Source organism: Mandrillus leucophaeus, unplaced genomic scaffold (genome assembly GCF_000951045.1).
Source record: "Mandrillus leucophaeus isolate KB7577 unplaced genomic scaffold, Mleu.le_1.0 Scaffold22, whole genome shotgun sequence".
Classification (NCBI taxonomy): Eukaryota; Metazoa; Chordata; class Mammalia; order Primates; family Cercopithecidae; genus Mandrillus; species Mandrillus leucophaeus.
The window spans coordinates 6,066,768-6,085,830 of record NW_012102254.1 but is presented as its reverse complement, the minus strand read 5'-3'; the positions used below and the strand labels follow the sequence as shown (position 1 = coordinate 6,085,830).

The window sequence follows — 19,063 nt, the reverse complement described above, 5'->3', positions numbered from 1 at the left end:
TGATTTGAGTTCAAAAAACATGCCTGCAGCCAGCTTGGATAGGAGTGAAGCGCTCACCTCTTTTTTTAACTTTCAATAGCCAAAAAAATCATATGGAGCACCTTGATTTTGCTTGTGATTCAAACTATGTCAGTTGTCAGAATAACTTTACTACCGTGTAAGTTTCACATGTAAGAACTGTTTTGTCTTGTAATTCATTGGGAAACATTATCGAGTCTGCAACAAAAACCGAATTTCCAAAGCAATTCTGTTTTGTTTGTTTGTTTGTTTCTTTGTTTGTTTTGAGACGGCGTCTCTCTCTGTCACCCAGGCTGGAATGCAGTTACACAATCTCAGCTCCTTACAAACTCCGCCTCCCGGGTTCACCCCACTCTCCTGCCTCAGCCTCCCAAGTACAGGCGCCCACCACCTCCCCCGGCTAATTTTTTTGTATTTTTGGTAGAGACGGGGTTTCACCGTGTTAGCCAGGATGGTGTGGATCTCCTGACCTTGTGATCCACCGCCGTCGGCCTCCCAAAGTGCTGAGATTACAGGCGTGAGCCACCGCGCCCAGCTGCCATTCAGTTTTGATCATTGTTGAAGACGGTTCTTATTTAGAAAAAATTCAATCTTACTTCTGATTTCAAAAAATCATAATAAAACTTTACCACTCCTAAGTCATTCAACTAGCATACGGTAGGGTAAGTTGAGATATCTAGCTTTTATTTGAGACAAAAATACACAGAACTGACAATGATTTGGTCTACAAGAGCAAATGAAGTTCACTGTTGACAATACTGGTTCGACAACACATCTAAGACATTTCCACACACTACCTGCTATGAATAACCATGTGTTTTTAACAACCTACATGCTCACAAGCTTTGTGCATTTATCAACTAAGCCTTTCCTCCTTCACACATTTTTTTGTTTTGTTTTGTTTTTGTTTTACTGTCATTCGTAACACTCTTAGCAGATTCTACTTTAGGTTGTACTGAATTGGTGTTTTCTCAGCTTCTTTGAAAATATTCTTACCTGTAGTTGTTACGTGCATATTACTCATAAAGGATAATTCTTTAGTCACTTCAAACTCAGCATTGACTTCTAGAATATCAACAACTGATCAGTAGAGCAATATCAGTAACATCTGTCAACTCATCAAGAGCCAGGAATTGCTTAAGCCCTGGGGTTGGAGACCAGCCTGGGCAACATAGAGAGATCCCACCTCTATTAAATTTTTTTTTTTAATTAACTGAGTGTGGTGGCACGTGCCTGCAGTCTCAGCTACTCAGGAGGCTGAGGCAGGAGGATTCCTTGAGCCCAGGAGCTGGAGGCTGCAGTAAGCTATGATTGTGCCACTGCATTCCAGCCTAGGTGACAGAGCAAGACTCTGTCTCTTAAGAAAAAAAAGTCCTAGGCAAGTGCTATTGAAAGTGGAAAGTTTAGAGAATGCTATCTTTGAAAAATGAAAAGCCCAACTCAAAATGGCCTAATGAAAAAGGAAATGTTTTGGTATGGGTTACTGAACAACCAAGGAGGGTGGGCTTCAGGGTTAGCTAAGACCAGTAACTCTGGCTCTGTTTCACTGTGAATTTCTTGCTCTGCCCTCCTCTAGGTATTGGCTTCATCCCCAGGCAGACAGCAACCTGATTATAGTGTTATGTCTCTGATAGCCACTCACAACTTTGTCCCCTACAAGAGAGAACTGTTTCTGGATGCTTGCTCAGAATGCGAAATAATCCTTTTCAGATACCTCCTTTCTCTCTATCTTGCCCAAAATGGGTCATACGTCCTGGACAGATTACAAAAACGGCTATACATTCTTCCCCCATCTCTCTGGAATGTCACCTGCAGCTCTTCCCATTAAGTGGTGGAGTCTATTTCTCTACCCCTTGAACACGGTCTCAGCATGTGAATTGTTTTTCCAAGTGAAACATTAGCAAATTTGTTGTAAGCGGAGACTTAAAAAGTGTTTGTACATTGGGGCTTGCCATCTTCTGCTGCTCTGTGGAACTCTGAGGTTACCATGTTAAGAAGCCTGTGATTGAGGGAGGAAGAGTGACCATGTGGAGCAGAAACAAGCCATCCCAGCTGAGCACACCACCCCCACCCCAACCCTCACCAACCAGCCTTCCAGCAACAGGACATAAGAATGAGGCCGTGCTGTCCTAAACAACCCACTCTGAGCCAGCCCAGATATGAAAACCACTTAGACGACCCACAGAATTATGAGAAGTAATAAATGTTTGTTATTTTAAGCCACTAAGTTTAGGAGTGGTTTGTTAAGAGGCAAAAGCAAACTGATATATGACCATTTCTGAGGCAGTCACAGGCAAGGGGAATTTCACTACTCTTAAGTGAATCAAGAGAGCCCTTTGGAGTTGGGATTATGTTTCCATGATGACCATGGCTGCATGGAGGAAGGGTAGATAACTAAACAAAATGGAGTTTTGACAGGAAGAAAAAGGGGAGAAAATGCATGTTGAATTTGGCAACTAATAATTGCACTAAATATACTCTACACCAAACTTTATGTTGCTTCTTTATTTAAGAAGGGAGACTAAGTTACCATTAGAAGGACCATGGATAGGAACTAACATATATTTCTGTGCAGTGAGTGTGTCCTGTAGTATGCTTTGGGAGGGCAACTGAGCTACCAAAACTTGGATTTCACTGCAGCAGGGGTTGGTCCTTAACAGAAGGCTAGTGATTATTTTAGGTTTTGAGAGTCATATGATTTCTGTCACAACTACTTAATTTCGCCATTGTTGTGTGGAAGTAGCAACAGACAGAAAATAAATGAATGAGCATAGTTGTGTTCCAGTAAAACTTTATTTTGAAAAACAAGCAATGGGCTGGATTTGGCCCACAGTTTGCCAATCCATCAACCAGAGGCTAGAGATGTATCATGTGGCCAGCTTTAGCTGAGAAAGAACTTGAGAAATCTGGGCACAGTGCCACTCTGAACAAAATTCAGTTTGGTTAGTAAGGAGGATGAGGAGAATAGATATTTTATGGGCTACTTGCAGTACTTGCCATGATTATCCTTGTTAAACTGGTGGCCAGTGGATCTAAAATTCGTGGATGTAGCTCTGACTCCCTTAGAGATGGTGTGGGGAAAAAGGAGAAAATTTAGACAAGGACAACTGAAATGATGAAAAGGAAAGAGCATTGTCTGCTGTAGCCTTCACTAGGCTTGAAATTCAAAGTTCTAGCTTTCTGACCTGATTCTGTAATGTACAAACTATGTAACACTGGTTGAGTCAAACTCTATAAGCCTGTTACCCTTGTCTGTAAGATGGTGATGGAATGTTAGAAAGAAAGGGAGAAATGGATAAGCAAATGCAAATGTGTGCTACATTTGTATGCAACACAATATAGCTTTTGCATACAAATATAGCTTTTCTTTTTTGTAGCCTTGGCGATAGCCATAGGGATGTAAAATAACATTCTGTAGCAGCAGGTAAGGAAACTATGGAGCGCTCACCAGTGGTATGGAGCACCATAACAAAAAGGCACAAGAATGTATTTGGCTACTTTAGTGCAAAATGTCTAGGACAGAACTGGAAATTCAGTTCAGTTACTAAGAAACAAACACTAGAACTTGATATAACTTCCAAAAGAGCTCACTCACATAGTAGTACATATTATTCTAAGTGATAAAAAAGTGCTAAGGTATTTACAGATATAATGGTTGTACAGTACTTTTTAAATCTGCAATTTAGGTTTCTGATTTTCCTTTAAGAATTAACTGCACTGAAATTCTATAAATTATACTTAAGCAATTCAGCTATGGGAGTGTACAAAAAAGAGATAAACACTGCCATCCAAATTATTAATTACAGTTCAACAATAATCTCAACATCAGCAACCATTGTAGCTATTATTATCTGACTTGTTTGGGCATCTTTTAGTCTCATGTACTTCGTGGTTCACAAAATCATCCTGGATATAGGAAAAGATCCAAAAATTATGAAACAATTAGACTGCACATCAACTTTAAAAAATCACATGCAAGACTACATTGCAGCAGATGTTTCAAATGCCTGTTTTAAGTTAAAGCACTCATTAAAAAAAGAAAAAAACCTGGGGCCTTCCAATAAAATTCTACTACGAGCTTTGTAAGTCTGAAATTTTAAGAATGACTATTTAGAAAATCTGGTTTACTTAACAGTATCTTTTGCAGAAGAGAAAAGGCGTCTGATTATAAACTACATCAACACGTAAATGAATTGCACTATGCCCTTGTGGCCAGAAAACTGCTTTATTTCCTAAAATGAAGGCAGTCTTTTATTATTATTTTTTTTGACTTCCAAAGCTTGATTTATAGTGACTACAAATATCACTAATTTTGGAAGATTATAGAAAAACTCTTAGAAAAAATAATTTCAAACATTAGTCACACTATTGAAATATTCATCCAATATTAATAATTTGTTCTTCAGTAAGAAGTAGAATTCTTCATAACAAATGCCCCAGAGTTGCCTCACTCAAATACTACAGCCATTAAAAACCAAACTGTTAGAGAAATCATCAAAGTGTTTTTGTAGTCTTACTGAACACCTGTAGCTCTATCCTCTGTTGTTCCAATAGGCACCATATTTATTTGAATAAATAACAGCAGGTCGCATCTGACAGATACTAACACTAAGCTTACATACTGTATGATAAAGCCTAACACTGCTACGTGTGTTTGCTGTAGGTGTACTGTCTGATGCACATGAAAGCGGACCTAGTTAACACTCTTTGGGTACAGGAGCGTTTACTTTGCCTTGACTGGTTCTCATTCTAACCAGCGAACTCTAACTTTGTGTTCATAATGACACAATTTTTTTGAGATGGAGTCTCGTTCTGTCACCCAGGCTGGAGTGCAGTGGCGCAGTCTCAGCTCACTGCAAGCTCCGCCTCCCGGGTTCACACCATTCTCCTGCCTCAGCCTCCTGAGTAGCTGGGACTACAGGCGCCCGCCACCACGCCTGGCTAATTTTTTGTATTTTTAGTAGAGACGGGGTTTCACCGTGTTAGCCAGGATGGTCTCAATCTCCTGACCTCGTGATCCGCCCGCCTTGGCCTCCCAAAGTGCTGGGATTACAGGCATGAGCCACCATGCCCGGCGAAGAATTCTTTGAAGGGCTTAATCCCAGTTGTAAGGCAACATTTTCTCTCAAGGGACTGCTTTGTTGCTGAAGAGTTGAGTCTCCTATGCTGATGTTTTTCTCTTTGACATCTTTGACAGACAGACATCTGTCGGAGTTCATGTCAACATTTTCACTACGGCTTCCTCCCTCATGACGGAAGAGATTCTGACACTTGTATTTGAAGTTACTCCACATTTTTCCCACTTTATCCATTGATTATAAAATCGTTGGGGGCGCGTGGGGCGGCCTCATCCAGGACACCTGTGGCCCAGCAGGAAAGGGCGAGTCCGCCCACCCTCCGGTGCATCCTGTGCCCTCGGACTGCCCAGCCATCGCAGCCTTGCTTCCTCTGGACGGAGCCTGGGGATCCCAGCTCCACCAGATTCCCCCACCAGGCCCCTATCACCTTCCCTGCCGCCTCCCCTTCTTCACCCGTTTCCCCTCCCCTCTCCCCCCAAACTTCCCCTGCCCCGGAAAATACCTTCATATAATCTCTTTTGGCGGGTAAGGTAAATATGATTTAGAAGGAGTTTCTATTTCTCACAGGGAAGCAACATTCATCTCTGGAGTACATATTTTAGGTAATGTGGGGGAAGAAAGATAATTTTTCCAGCAGTTTTAGCTCTCAAACAAGCAATATACATCTATATGGAATAGCTATTTCCTGTAACTTGTTGGAAGTTGATGGTGACTAAGTCATTCATTAAATATTGATTGAACGCCTAGTACGTCAGCCAGTGCTCTAGGTGCTAGAGATACAGTATGAACAAAACACAAAAGGCCCCTGCCTTCAAACAGCTTACATTCTACCAAGGGAGATAACAACTGGATAGAGTGAGCTGAAGGAATGGGAATATGCCAGCTAGGTGGTACTTCCTTTCAGATGTGCAGAGAGCTTGCTTTCTGGATTTAATCTATGGCATCCTCATTTTTCAGTTTATCAAAAATGCAAATAATCTAAATTTCACCTGTTTCTGATTAATGATTTCAACAAGTATTTATTTATTGAATACCTTCTCTACCAATCATTGTGCTAAACACTGAGATATAATGATAAGTAATAGCTCCATATAGCTGAGTAGAGTTGTATAAAGATGAACTGATTGGGTCTTTCACAGTTGTCCTTGGGTGGGATGCTACTTGTGTGTATCTTCCTAACGATACCTATGAAAGAAGTACAAGTGTATGCATTTAGCGGGGCACTGAATAGAAGGTTAGCTAGAGCTAGAATAATTAATAGTGATATGTGACTGTAAAGACCCATAAGGGCAACCGTCTAGGTGGTCAATTGAGAATTGGCATTGGGATTTGAAGAACCAGGATAAATTGGATAGCTGAGGTTAGGGAGAGCAGTTAGAAGGAAGGGAGATTATTCCAAAGGGAAAATCCTGGGGAAAAGATCTAGAGTCAGGAACAGGCAAGGGATTTCAGGGGGCCAATGGGAATTCAGTAACGTTAGAGCAGAATGTATATGATAGGCAACTAAGAGACGTTGATATTGAGGTCAGTTTGTGTGGGCCTAGATTGGGAGTTTGTCCTTTATTCTAACATAACAGGGCATCACTCAAGGTTCTTAATAGAGACTATTTTAAGCAGATAGAATATACTAGTTTCTTGTTGAGATGGCCCATTCCGGCTCCTACCCAGCATCCTTTCCATCCCAACGTCTCCCTATATAATTTTCCTGAGGGTTGAGGTAGCCACTGTGTTTCAGGCCAAGATAGTTGTTAATGGGATATCAGTAAAGCGACTGGGCTTGACGGGAAACAAGGCTGGAGTTACAGGCTGGGCTTGGAGGGAACGCCTTCTTCTAGGGTCCCATAGAGCTGTTCCTCCCGCTTCCTAGAGAATCAGAGAATAGCCGCGCGAGCCCGCTGTGACGCACTACCGGCTGCGCCACCACTTTTCCGGTTTCAGAAGTTAAGGCTGGTGTCCTGGCTCCTGTGAACCTCCGGGAGCGCCCGCGCCGCTCCGCGGGGAGTCCCTGGATCTCACAGTGAGCGGGTTGGGACCCAGGGAAGGGAAAAGAGGGGACCCCGGTGAGCCACGGCTGGGGCGGCGGGCTGGAGGGTTATTTGGGAAGTCAGCCCCGGCCTCGATCCTCCCCGAATTGCTGCCTACGCGTGCCGCCCGAACCTGGGACACTCCTGGCGGCTCGGCCCGCCCAACCTGCAGCCTCAGCACTGCAGACCCCAAGGCCCAGCACAGTGCCCAGCACAGAGGAGATGCCTAGGAAAATGGCAGAGTGAATGAATGAATGAGTGAAGGATGGATGGATGATGAAGACCTAGGACCCATGTCAGGAAACGAGATCCTGGGGATCAGAATTCTCGGTTCAGATACCAGTTTCTTTCCCCGGCCTATCCTGTAGCTCCGAAACTTGTTTAGAGCCTGTTTTTATAGGAGAGGGCACATAGTGTAAAGTGCGCTCGTTTGGAGTCTTGAGACCGGAGTTACAATTCTGGAGGGTACAGAAATCTCTCAAGTACTGTGTAGAAGTCTGTTCCTTGCTTCTTCACAAAGCCCAGTTGACAGTTGTATGTGATAGCATGTATGCAAACCTTAATGCCTCCCAATGAAGGGTTACTATCCATTACATGCCAAACATTACACCGAATTCAGGAGTGAGGCTACAAAAGAGTGACGCCGGAGACTGCCAAATGTAAACATGCTTCCAGTCTTGTGTAGGACAATAAGTGCATAAGCAGATTTTGGTGGTAATATTTTAAACTACATTTATTTAGCACTTACTGTATACCAGGCACTATTTGAAGCATTTGTGCTAATTGATTTAATCTTCACAACAGCGTATTATGTGTAGGGTTTTTGTTTTTTTGTTTTGTTTTGTTTTTTGTTTTTTTGAGACGGAGTTTCATTCTTGTTACCCAGGCTGGAGTGCAACAGCGCGATCTCGGCTCACCACAACCTCTGCTTCCCGGGTTCAAGCGATTCTCCTGCCTCAGGCTCTCGAGTAGCTGGGATTACAGGCATGTGCCACCACACCTAGCTAATTTTGTATTTTTAGTAGAAACGGGGTTTCACCATGTTGATCAGGCTGGTCGCGAACTCCTGACCTCAGGTGATCCGCCTGCCTTGGCCTCCCAAAGTGCTGGGATCACAGGCGTGAAACACTGTGCCAGGCCTATGTATAGTTTTTAAGTGAGGGAACTGAGGTACAAAGAGAATAGAAAACTTACAAAGACAATAGAAAACTTGTCCCAGATCACATTACTAAGTGACCCAAGGCTGCATAAGAGATAAAGTGTACTGCCGCAGCTTGGTTGAGTGCACTGTTTGGTGCCGACATGCAGACCAAGAAGGGCTTCAGAGAGGAGTACATTTCAATGTGGTCTCATTGGAGGGATTGTTTAAAATTCTTGAAAAACTTCATCTAGCTCGCCTAGATTCCTTTAGCTAATTATTGAGGGGTAAGGAGGTGGCACCTGGGCAAAACCTTACAAGGTAGAGGGAGGAAGCCAGCTCTCTATTAGGTTAGCAGGATAGGGCTATTAAGAGCCTGTTTCCTTTTATCTTTCACCATAATACTCATCTCTCCCCAGATCTGCAGAGGGATCTTTTTAACATCTTAAAATCAGTAACAGCCGGATTATTCCACAATAGGCATTTGTAGAAGCACCCGTACATTACTTTCTGGGCAACTTATAGACCTAGGAGTCAGCAAATATGGACCAAATTTGGTCTGCCACTTTTTTTTTTGGTAAAACTCTTTTATTAAAACACAGGCAAATTTACATATTGTCTATTTCTGTTTTCAAACTACAAAGGCAAAGTTGAATGGTTGAGGCAGAGACTATATATCCCATTTAACCCATTAAACCTAAAAAAATTTGCTTTCTGGCCTGTTACAGAAAATGTTTGCTGACCCTTGACATTGACAAACTGCTGACAGCTCAAATGATCCTTGATTGGAAGGATGCGGTCATCACCAAGATGTCTTTCTTTCTCTGTAGGTTTTAGTATCAACCATAATAGCATCTAACCCCTGTTGAGTGCCTGCCATCGAGTAGATATCTTTTTGAATGCTTTATGTGAATTAACTCATCAAGGATTCACGGATTATGAGAGCTGGAATGACCCATAAATACTGTCTAAGTTGTTACCCTTTTCAGATAAATGGCCTGTCATGTAGGCCCACTCACATAGGCTATTGGCAGAGGAAACTTTCCTGACTCCCAATCCAATCTACTATCATCTTGTGAATGGGAGGCCAATACCATAGCCTTTTGTTTTTGTTTTTGTTTTTGTTTCTGGGTTTTTAAAAAGTAACTTTTTCTAACTATAAAAGTAATATATGTTTATTGAAGGAGAAGTAAAATATATAGAAGAGTATAAAGGACTAAAGTAACCCATTAACTGATCTAGAGATAAGTGTGTAGGTTGTCTTTATGTCTTTTTAAAATGTGTGTGTTTTATCTGTTTATTAACAATAGTTTCTGTGTATTGAGTGCTTAGTCCCAGTATATGTGTGCATATTTCTTGTTTTTGTTTTAGTGTTTTGTATCTTCCTGTTTTAACATATTATATTTTCTCATGAATATTCTTTGAAATTGTGATTTTTGATACTTTCATAATCTATCTTTGGTAGTCTGTCAATGTTTATTTGCCTGTTTAACAATTGTAGTAATAGTGTGATCTTTGTACATAAATCTCTGTGCCATCTCTGATTATGCTTTTTCACTTTTTCTTTGATTACAGAAGTTAGTTATTCCTATGGGAAATTTTTCAAACATTACAAAAACATAGGCTTTAAGGCAAAAGTTTATCATAATTTTATTCTTCAGAAATGATCACAATAAATAATTTGATATATATTCTTATAGATTTGTTAGTTTTTTTTTTTTTTAAGCAAAAGTAGAGCAAAATATAGATAATAGAGGGCATTTGGGAAAATTATTCACAATTCATTATTTTACCACAGTGATGATTATTTTTCCTTCTTGATCTTATTCAGATGTATTTTTAAGTTTTAATTTTTGAGCGGGGTCTCACTCTGTCACCCAGGTTGGAGTGTAATGGTGCTATCACAGCTTATTGCAACCTCTACCTCCCAGGTTCAAGTGATCCTTCTACCTCAGCCTCCTGAGTAGCTGGACACAAGCACGTCACATGTGTATTTTAACAAACATATATTTTACATTATATTAATACTTGAAATTTTACTATACAGGATATTTAACATATGGCATAAGTATTTTTTCCCAATAATCATATATTTTCATTTTTAATTGTCTTTATGTCTAAATAATTTTCACCAAGTAGAAGTATCATAATTTGCCAATCCTCAGTGTCCACCAATAGACAAACTTTATTTCTGTGTACATTTCAGGGGATATTTTTACAAGTAACAGAAGAATTCTGTTTCTCTTCTCTCTGGAAAGTTACTTCTTTCTGAGAAAGTTCTAGTAGAATTACTAGGTCAAAGAATATAGTCTTTTTTTTTTTGAGATGGAGTTTTGCTCTTGTCGCCCAAGCTAGAGTGCAGTGGCGTGATCTTGGCTCACTATAGTCTCTGCCCCCTGGGTTCAAGCAATTCTCCTGCCTCAGCCTCCTGAGTAGCTGAGATTACAGGCGCCTGCCAGTGCGCCTGGCTAATTTTTTGTATTTTTTAGTAGGGACGTGGTTTCGCCATATTGGGCAGGCTGATCTCGAACTCCTGACCTCAGGTGATCCACCTGCCTTGGCCTCCCAGAGTGCTGGGATTACAGGTGTGAGCCACTGTGTCTGGCAGAATATAGTCATTTTTTATGGCATACTGATGACTCTGAGGTACACTACAGATGGTGTATATACAAAATGAGCATTCTGTTCTGAATTCCTGTATCCACAAAATGTTGACCACAGCATCCTAACTATAACTAAGCTACAACTTTCACACCTGATGTATATTGCTAGATTCGCTCCAGAAAGATGGTACCAACTTACGTTTGCACTGGTGTGTGAGAAACTCTTTCTCTGCACCTTTGTGAATCTTGAATGTAGCATTAAAAATAGATTTTCCACTTTGATGTAAAAATTGATTCTTCATTCTTTCAGTTTCCATTTCTTTGTTTACCACAAAGATGGAACATTGTTTTGATATGTTTATTGGCCTTTGTAATTCTTGGTGTATTTTTTGTATTTTCCGTTTTTCTCTCAGTTCACCTTTTTTTCTTACTCATCTGTAAGAAATCTTTATTAGATCTATCTATCCCTTGATATATAACTGAAAAATACTTTTTTTTTAAAGCTTGTTTGTCTTCATTTCTTTGTATTTTGGATATATAGGGTATTGTTTTTATGTGGTCAGATTTATCAATTTTTGTCCTATCCATTTTGCATCATGCTTGAAAGTGCTAACCCCAGGATGAATTTTTGGTCATATTTTATTTTGTGGTTTTATTTTCTATATTTAACCCTTTAATTGGTTTCGGTTTATTTTGGTGTGTGGTGCAATATAGTAATTACACTTTTTTTTCCAGGTAGTCAGCAATGGTGCCAACTTGATTTATTAATTATCTATCCTTTTGTGATTAGAAATGCTGCTTTTATCATATATTAAATTATTTTTATTTACATCTCTTAGAGGATTAGAGATATTTTATTTAATTTATTTTTAAGACAGGATGTTGTTTTGTTGCCCAGGCTGGAGTGAAGTGATGCAATCTTTTTTTTTTTTTTTTTTGAGATGGAGTTTCACTCTTGTTGCCCAGGCTGGAGTGCGATGACACGATCCATCCTCACCGCAACCTCTGCCTCCTGGGTTCAAGCAATTCTCCTGCCTCAGCCTCCCGAGTAGCTGGGATTACAGGCATGCGCCACCATGCCTGGCTAATTTTGTATTTTTAGTAGAGACAGGGTTTCTCCATATTGGCCAGGCTGGTCTCAAACTTCCGACCTCAGGTGACCCACCTGCCTCAGCCTCCCAAAGTGCTGGGATTACAGGCGTGAGCCACCGTGCCCGGCCAATGCAATCATATTAATAGCTCACTGCAGCCTCGAACTCCTGGGCTCAAGTGATCCTCCACCTTAGTAGCTGTGACTATAGGTGCATACCACTACACCCAACGAATTTTTGTTTTTTGTAGAGATGGAGTTTTCTCTGTTGCCTAGGCTGGTCTCAAACTTCTAGCCTAAAGTGATCCTCCCACTTTGGCCTCTTAAAGTGCTAGGATTACAAGTGTGAGCTACCTCACCTTGCTGGGATTAGAGATCTTTTAAGTGTTTAGACTCACTGTTGGAGTTTTCCTAGCCACATTGCTTTAAAGATTTTATCTGTTACTCCTGTGATTTCAATTACTTTTTTTATGTCTAAAACTCTTCAGGCCACACCTGTCTCTCTTTCAACTATGTATGCCCTGTTCTACCTTCTATGTAGATATTTGAAACTAAAGGTATCTTATTGCTTTCCAGACCAGTGTACCCACTGTCACTAAAGGTCACTGTCATCACCCAAAACTGGCTAATTATCCTTGACATCTCCCTCTCTCACCCCTCCCAGCAATATTCATTCATTCTGGTTGATTCTTTCTTTTAATCCAGTCCCCATACTGGACTACTGAAATAGCCTTACAAGGGATCTTCAAGCCTTCACCTTACCCTCCCACTCCCCCCTACTACACACATTATCTGTTGCTGTAGACAGAGGAATGTGTTTCCATAAAACAGCAGATCTAATCATGTCATGTATTTTATCAAACTTTTTCAAATCCTTATTATGGCTTTCTCTTCACTTTAGGGTAAAGTCCTTAAAATGTTTTTTAGGGTTCTGTTTGAACTGGCTTGCCCTCAGGCTTTATGTCTCATTTCTGGTGTTCAATACTTTGGGCATTACTATGATTCCTTACTTGATTCCTTTTGTATGTTCATTTTGTCTCTCTACTTTTTCCTTTCTTTTTTCTTTTTTGAGACGGAGTCTAGCTCTGTCGCCCAGGCTGGAATGCAGTGGCACAATCTCGGCTCACTGCAAACTCCGCCTCCAGGGTTCACACCATTCTCCTGCCTCAGCCTCCCATGCAGCTGGGACTACAGTCATGTGCTACCACGCCCAGCTAATTTTTTGTATTTTTAGTAGAGATGGGGTTTCACCGTGTTAGCCAGGGTGGTCTTGATCTCCTGACCTCGTGATCTGCCCATCTCGGCCTCCCAAAGTGCTGGGATTACAGGCGTGAGCCACCGTGCCCGGCCTTTCTGTTGTTGTTTTTTTTTTTTTTTTTGAGATGGAGTCTCCCTCTGTCGCCCAGGCTGGCGTGCAGTGGCGCGATCTTGCCTCACTGCAACCTCTGCCTCCCGGGTTCAAGTGATTCTCCTGCCTCAGCCTCCCATGCAGCTGGGACTACAGTCATGTGCTACCACGCCCAGCTAATTTTTTGTATTTTTAGTAGAGACGGGGTTTCACCATGTTAGCCAGGACAGTCTCGATCTCCTGACCTCATGATCCGCCTGCCTCGGCCTCCCAAAGTGTTGGGATCCCAGGCGTGAGCCACCGTACCTGGCCTACTTTTCCCTTTCACATGTCTAAAGGGGACCCAGACTATATCAGGTCCCCTCTGCTCTACATTCTGTAGCACCCCATACTTGCAGTTTTGTAACTCCCATATTTGAAATGATTCATTTAATGTCTTTATCTAGCTATGACACAAGTTGGAGCCAGATAGGGTGTCTGGCTTCTTTTTCCAGTGTCTAACACTGATTAGTCACCCAAATCCCAGTCTGCTTGCATGAGTCTCTGAGTCTCTGTAGGATTGTGTAGTAGCTTACAAGTCCCTTTATGTTCTTCCTGTGAATGAGAATCAGGAAAACCCAGATAGGATCTTCTTTTTTTTTTGAGATGGAGTCTTGCTCTGTCTCCCAAGCTGGAGTGCAATCGTGTAATCTTAGCTCACTGTAGCCTCTGCCTCCTGGGTTCAAGTGATTCTCCCACCTCATTCTCCTGAGTAGCTGGGATTACAGGCACCTGCCATCATGCCCAGCTAATTTTTATATTCTTATGGAGACAGGGTTTCGTCATGTTGGCTAGGCTGGTCTCAAACTCCTAACCTCAGGTGATCCACCTGCCTTGGCCTCCCAAAGTGCTGGGATTACAGGCCTAAGCCACTGCTTCCAGCCAAGTATCTTCTTAAAACTTTAAAGTTCAATGCAAAAGCATAGACTTCACTGAGAAGTCCGTAAGACCAAGCTTATTATGTACTTGAGCAGACTTATTTTATTCTTTCATGTCTTCCAAGTTCTTGACTCTGGTAAAAATCATCTCTGGATCTTCCCTTTTTCCTTGAATAATGCTGCCAGTTCTGCTTCTCACTTCAGGGTTAAATGGAGAGATATTTTTGAATGAACAGTTTTGATTCTGACATTTTTAAAAAGAAGCATTTACAGAAACTGGTATTTTTGCAACTTTTTTGTAAGTCAAAACTTATTTCACAATTAAATTTATTTTTGTTTCTTTTTAACTGCAGCCTGTCCTCTGACACTGAGCTATACCTGAAGAAAAACTGTTTAATTGATATGACATCTTGAAGAAAGGACAATCAGTGTGTCTCTAGTTTGTATCAAGTAGATAGCATTCCCTGACACTATCTCAGCCTCTTGGCGTTTGGTAGAAGTGGGTAAATCAGACTTAATACACAAGCCTTGCTATGAGGATATTTTGCTATATAACTTTTAACTATATTGACTAGCTTTTCATATAGATTATTGTATGATAGACAGAGTGTACTAATTGATATGAATATACCTATTTATTTAATCTTTATCATTATAAAAAGGTAATGAATAACATTCTGATTTATTTATCAAGTACTTAAATATTTGATAGTATGTTAGTCTGATGTTATCACTTTTTGGACAGCTAACAAATGGGGTATGAACCTAGGAGGCTACAAGCCAATGCTGATTTTTGCGGATGCTTCCGCATTGTTATCCTGAGAGTTATTGTGTGTGTTATTAGATAGTGTCACTAGGCAACAGCTCTTTGTTGTGTTTACTGGGACAGTAATATTCCCTCTCTCCCTGCACCTTTTTCCCCATGAGCAGGGCTCCCAGTTTTTCAAGCCTGAAGTGTTTTCCAATCAAAGTGAAGAGACAGTCTTTGGATGTTGAATATGCAAGGAACTGAAGAGAGAGAGATTAGAAGAGAGACTTGTCCAGGTGAGTGAGCAAGGGACAAGCAGTGGAAGAAATAGCCAGCCAACAGGAAGCCTTTGGAAATTATAGAAGAGAAGCTGGGTGAGGCTCAGGAGATAAAATAACTTATAGGGATGTTGGGGGCAGGGGTGGGTGAACATGTCTGGGGCCAACTTTTTCCCAGTACTAATTTTATTCTCATTTCTAGCATTTTCCTGTTTATATTCTCCCAGTCTCTACTCTGGATATAAAGCATTCATGTTTCCTGTCTTGCCCTAATCTTAGCCTATGTGTTGGTTGTTGTTTTTCATTTATCTCCATTGTCTCATTCTCTTGCTCCTTGGGTGTCTGTAGCTACCCCTTCTATGGGAGTTCCTCATTAATGGTAATCATATTTCCCTGATACATATCTCTTCTACCAGTTGCAACTCTTAAGTTACTTGCCATACTTGTTGTTACTGGCCCTTCATCATAGGCCATTACTGAGGTCTGCCAAAAGTTAAGATCAGGGGCCTTCACTCTGCCCTGTATAGGAGATATTCATTCTGCTCTTTTCTTTCAGGCTGGGTAAACAAGAACAAGCCTGCTCCAGAGCAGGATGTCTGTAAAATTGATTCATCAGGGATAGTAGCAAAGAGATTCCAAGAGGATGAATACCAAGATTCTACATTTGAAGAAAAATATGCATGTGAGGGCATGAAGGAAAACTCTCCTAGGGAAATTGCTGAATCATGCCTTTTCCAGGAAGGAGGTTTTGGGGGAATAACTTTCATCCACAAAGAAGCACCCCCTGAAATTATTAGTCAAAACTACAATTTTGAGAAAAGCTTGCTTTTGACCTCAAGCCTTGTTACACGTCTCAGGGTTTCTACAGAAGAGAGTCTGCATCAGTGGGAAACAAGTAATGTACACACCAATGATTTTTCAGACCAAAGTAAATGTCCAACTCTCTGCACACAGAAGAAATCTTGGAAATGTAACGAATGTGGAAAAACCTTTACTCAGGGCTCATCCCTTACCCAACATCAGAGAACTCATACTGGAGAGAGACCCTACGCATGTGAGGAATGTGGGAAAGCCTTTAGTCGTAGTTCATTCCTTGTTCAACATCAAAGAATTCACACTGGAGTGAAACCATATGGATGTGAGCAGTGTGGGAAAACATTTCGATGTCGATCATTTCTTACTCAGCATCAAAGAGTTCACACTGGAGAGAAACCTTATAAATGTAATGAATGTGGGAATTCCTTCCGCAATCACTCACATCTCACTGAACACCAGAGAATTCACACTGGAGAGAAACCTTATAAGTGTAATAGATGTGGGAAGGCATTCAATCAGAATACACACCTTATTCATCATCAGAGAATTCACACTGGTGAGAAGCCTTATGTATGCAGTGAATGTGGCTCTTCTTTTCGAAAACATTCAAATCTTACACAACATCAGAGAATTCACACTGGGGAAAAACCCCATAAATGTGATGAATGTGGGAAAACTTTCCAAACAAAGGCAAACCTCTCTCAGCATCAGAGAATTCATACTGGAGAGAAACCCTATAAATGTAAAGAATGTGGCAAAGCATTTTGTCAGAGCCCATCTCTTATTAAACACCAGCGAATTCATACTGGAGAAAAACCATATAAGTGTAAGGAATGTGGCAAAGCATTTACTCAGAGCACCCCACTCACTAAACATCAGAGAATACACACGGGGGAGAGACCCTACAAATGCAGTGAATGTGGTAAAGCCTTCATTCAGAGCATTTGCCTTATTCGGCATCAGAGAAGTCACACTGGAGAAAAACCCTATAAATGCAATGAATGTGGAAAGGGCTTTAACCAGAACACCTGCCTCACTCAGCATATGAGAATTCATACTGGAGAGAAGCCCTATAAATGTAAAGAATGTGGGAAAGCCTTTGCTCATAGCTCATCTCTTACTGAACATCATAGAACTCACACTGGTGAGAAGCTCTATAAATGTAGTGAGTGTGAGAAAACCTTCCGCAAGTATGCACACCTTAGTGAACATTACAGAATTCACACTGGTGAGAAGCCTTATGAGTGCATTGAGTGTGGAAAGTTCTTCAGACATAGTTCAGTCCTTTTCAGACATCAGAAACTTCACAGTGGTGAATAATGCTGGCATTTAGGTTATGACAGTTTCTCTAGTGAGGATGACTATGAATCTGACTGGGAGTAGAGGGGCAGGTAGAGTTCCTGGAGGGAAGGAAGAAGGAGCCTTGGCTACTGTACTCTGAGAGGAATGTTTCCAGAAATGGAGGTGAGAGCTTAGGGAATACAGAGCCTACTCGAGGTGGGCATCTGGGAATACAGGGTAGAAAGAAATTCCTGCTTTTCAGATAAGGCCTACACATTGCCACTGTCTCCCCATGTGCCTCTTACAGCTTGAGGGGGCATTTGTTAAGTTAGCACTTCTGCTAACTTTACTACACCCTGCCCCATCTTCTGACTTGTCACCCATTTTCGTTGGCTGGCAGGTTGAGATGTTTTTCCTAAACACTGCCTGTCAGTGTGAAGTGGCACAGTTCTGATGTAGTGCTAAGTCTAGCCTCCAGATTTGAGGCAGCCCTGACCATGCTACCATGGGGAAAGCTCCCAACCTGTGGAAGTGGTCCTGTAAAGAGGAGACAGAAACAAATAAGAACCAAAAAAAAAAAAAAAATCCATATTCATTCATTTAAAAAAAGGAGATATAAAGCAACAACTGGGCTGACCTCTATAGATCTGCCAGTAAAGAAGGTCTTTCCTGATTCTTCCAAGCTTTGGGGTGACTCAGAGCTAAGAATGAAACAGGAGACCAAGTTAGAATTCATGATATTGGTTTATGGGAAGGCAGTCATACCTGTTCAGAGAACCAGTAAGACCCAATATCTATCTCAGAGGAATAATGGTCACCCAGGAAGGAAATGGTCTGCTCAAGTGACAAGCCTCAGAACAGGAAGCCTGCATGCGACTGAGCAAGTCACCTACATAACCCTGCCTGTGCTAAGGTGTACACCTGTCTATTGTAACTTTGCCTAGGCTCTTGGTGTACAGAGACCAGAGGAGAGAGACCCACTAGGACTAACAGCATCCTAACAAAGTGATACTTAGTTTGTTGGTCTTTAGGAGAAAGCATTAGTAATGAAAGAAGATAGAATTTTCAGTTGATTGGACGTTGGGGCCGCTTAAGAAAGTGTTGACATTTGTCATGGAATGATTTTGGAAAGACTTCTAAAAGAATCTTTTTCAAATCCCTGAAAATCAGGATAGCACATTTTGCCACTGACTGTGACAGTATTTTATTCTTTTGAGAGAAATAACATAGTTTTCCCTTTATTTCCCAAATTCCTTTCATGTTCTTAACTGCTACCCAGAAATTGAGCTCCAGAAGATTGAGGATAGCCTTTGACTGGTATTTAAAATAGTTTCTAAGCTGTGAAGCTTATAGCATTTTTAAAGTGTGGCTATTAAAAACACTAAATTAAGTTGATTCTGGAATACTTGGTTATTTGGAACTCATCGATTTTTCTAGAGCAATTGCCTTCTAGGGATAGGTTTGGGCTGTGAATTATCATTAATGGTAATATGGTATAAATATATCTTTTTCACTTTCTATGAAGATTATGTTCTTAAAATCTACCACCAATGAAGTCATAATTGAGGAAATCAATACATTATGGGTAAAAATGCTGTAAAAGCTTTCTTTTTTTTTTTTTTTTTGAGACGGAGTCTCGCTCTGTAGCCCAGGCTGGAGTGCAGTGGCCGGATCTCAGCTCACTACAAGCTCCGCCTCCCGGGTTCACGCCATTCTCCGGCCTC

General features: G+C 41.1%; 1 protein-coding gene across 5 annotated transcripts; it reads left to right on the top strand.

Annotated features, from left to right (window-relative positions):
* Positions 1-7,015: 7,015 nt before the first annotated feature.
* On the top strand, positions 7,016-18,742 carry ZNF502 (zinc finger protein 502). Of its 5 annotated transcripts, XM_011981116.1 has the most exons (5): positions 7,016-7,113; positions 8,987-9,084; positions 11,803-11,925; positions 15,147-15,260; positions 15,799-18,742. In XM_011981116.1, the coding sequence occupies exons 4-5, from the start codon at positions 15,206-15,208 to the stop codon at positions 17,376-17,378; spliced, it is 1,635 nt and encodes a 544-aa protein (XP_011836506.1). In that variant the 5' UTR covers positions 7,016-7,113; positions 8,987-9,084; positions 11,803-11,925; positions 15,147-15,205; the 3' UTR covers positions 17,379-18,742. The 5 variants fall into 5 exon arrangements, with proteins under 5 accessions (XP_011836506.1, XP_011836504.1, XP_011836505.1 ...); XM_011981114.1 differs by lacking the exon at positions 11,803-11,925; XM_011981115.1 differs by lacking the exon at positions 11,803-11,925 and having other exon boundaries at positions 7,016-7,117.
* The last annotated feature ends 321 nt before the right edge of the window (positions 18,743-19,063 follow it).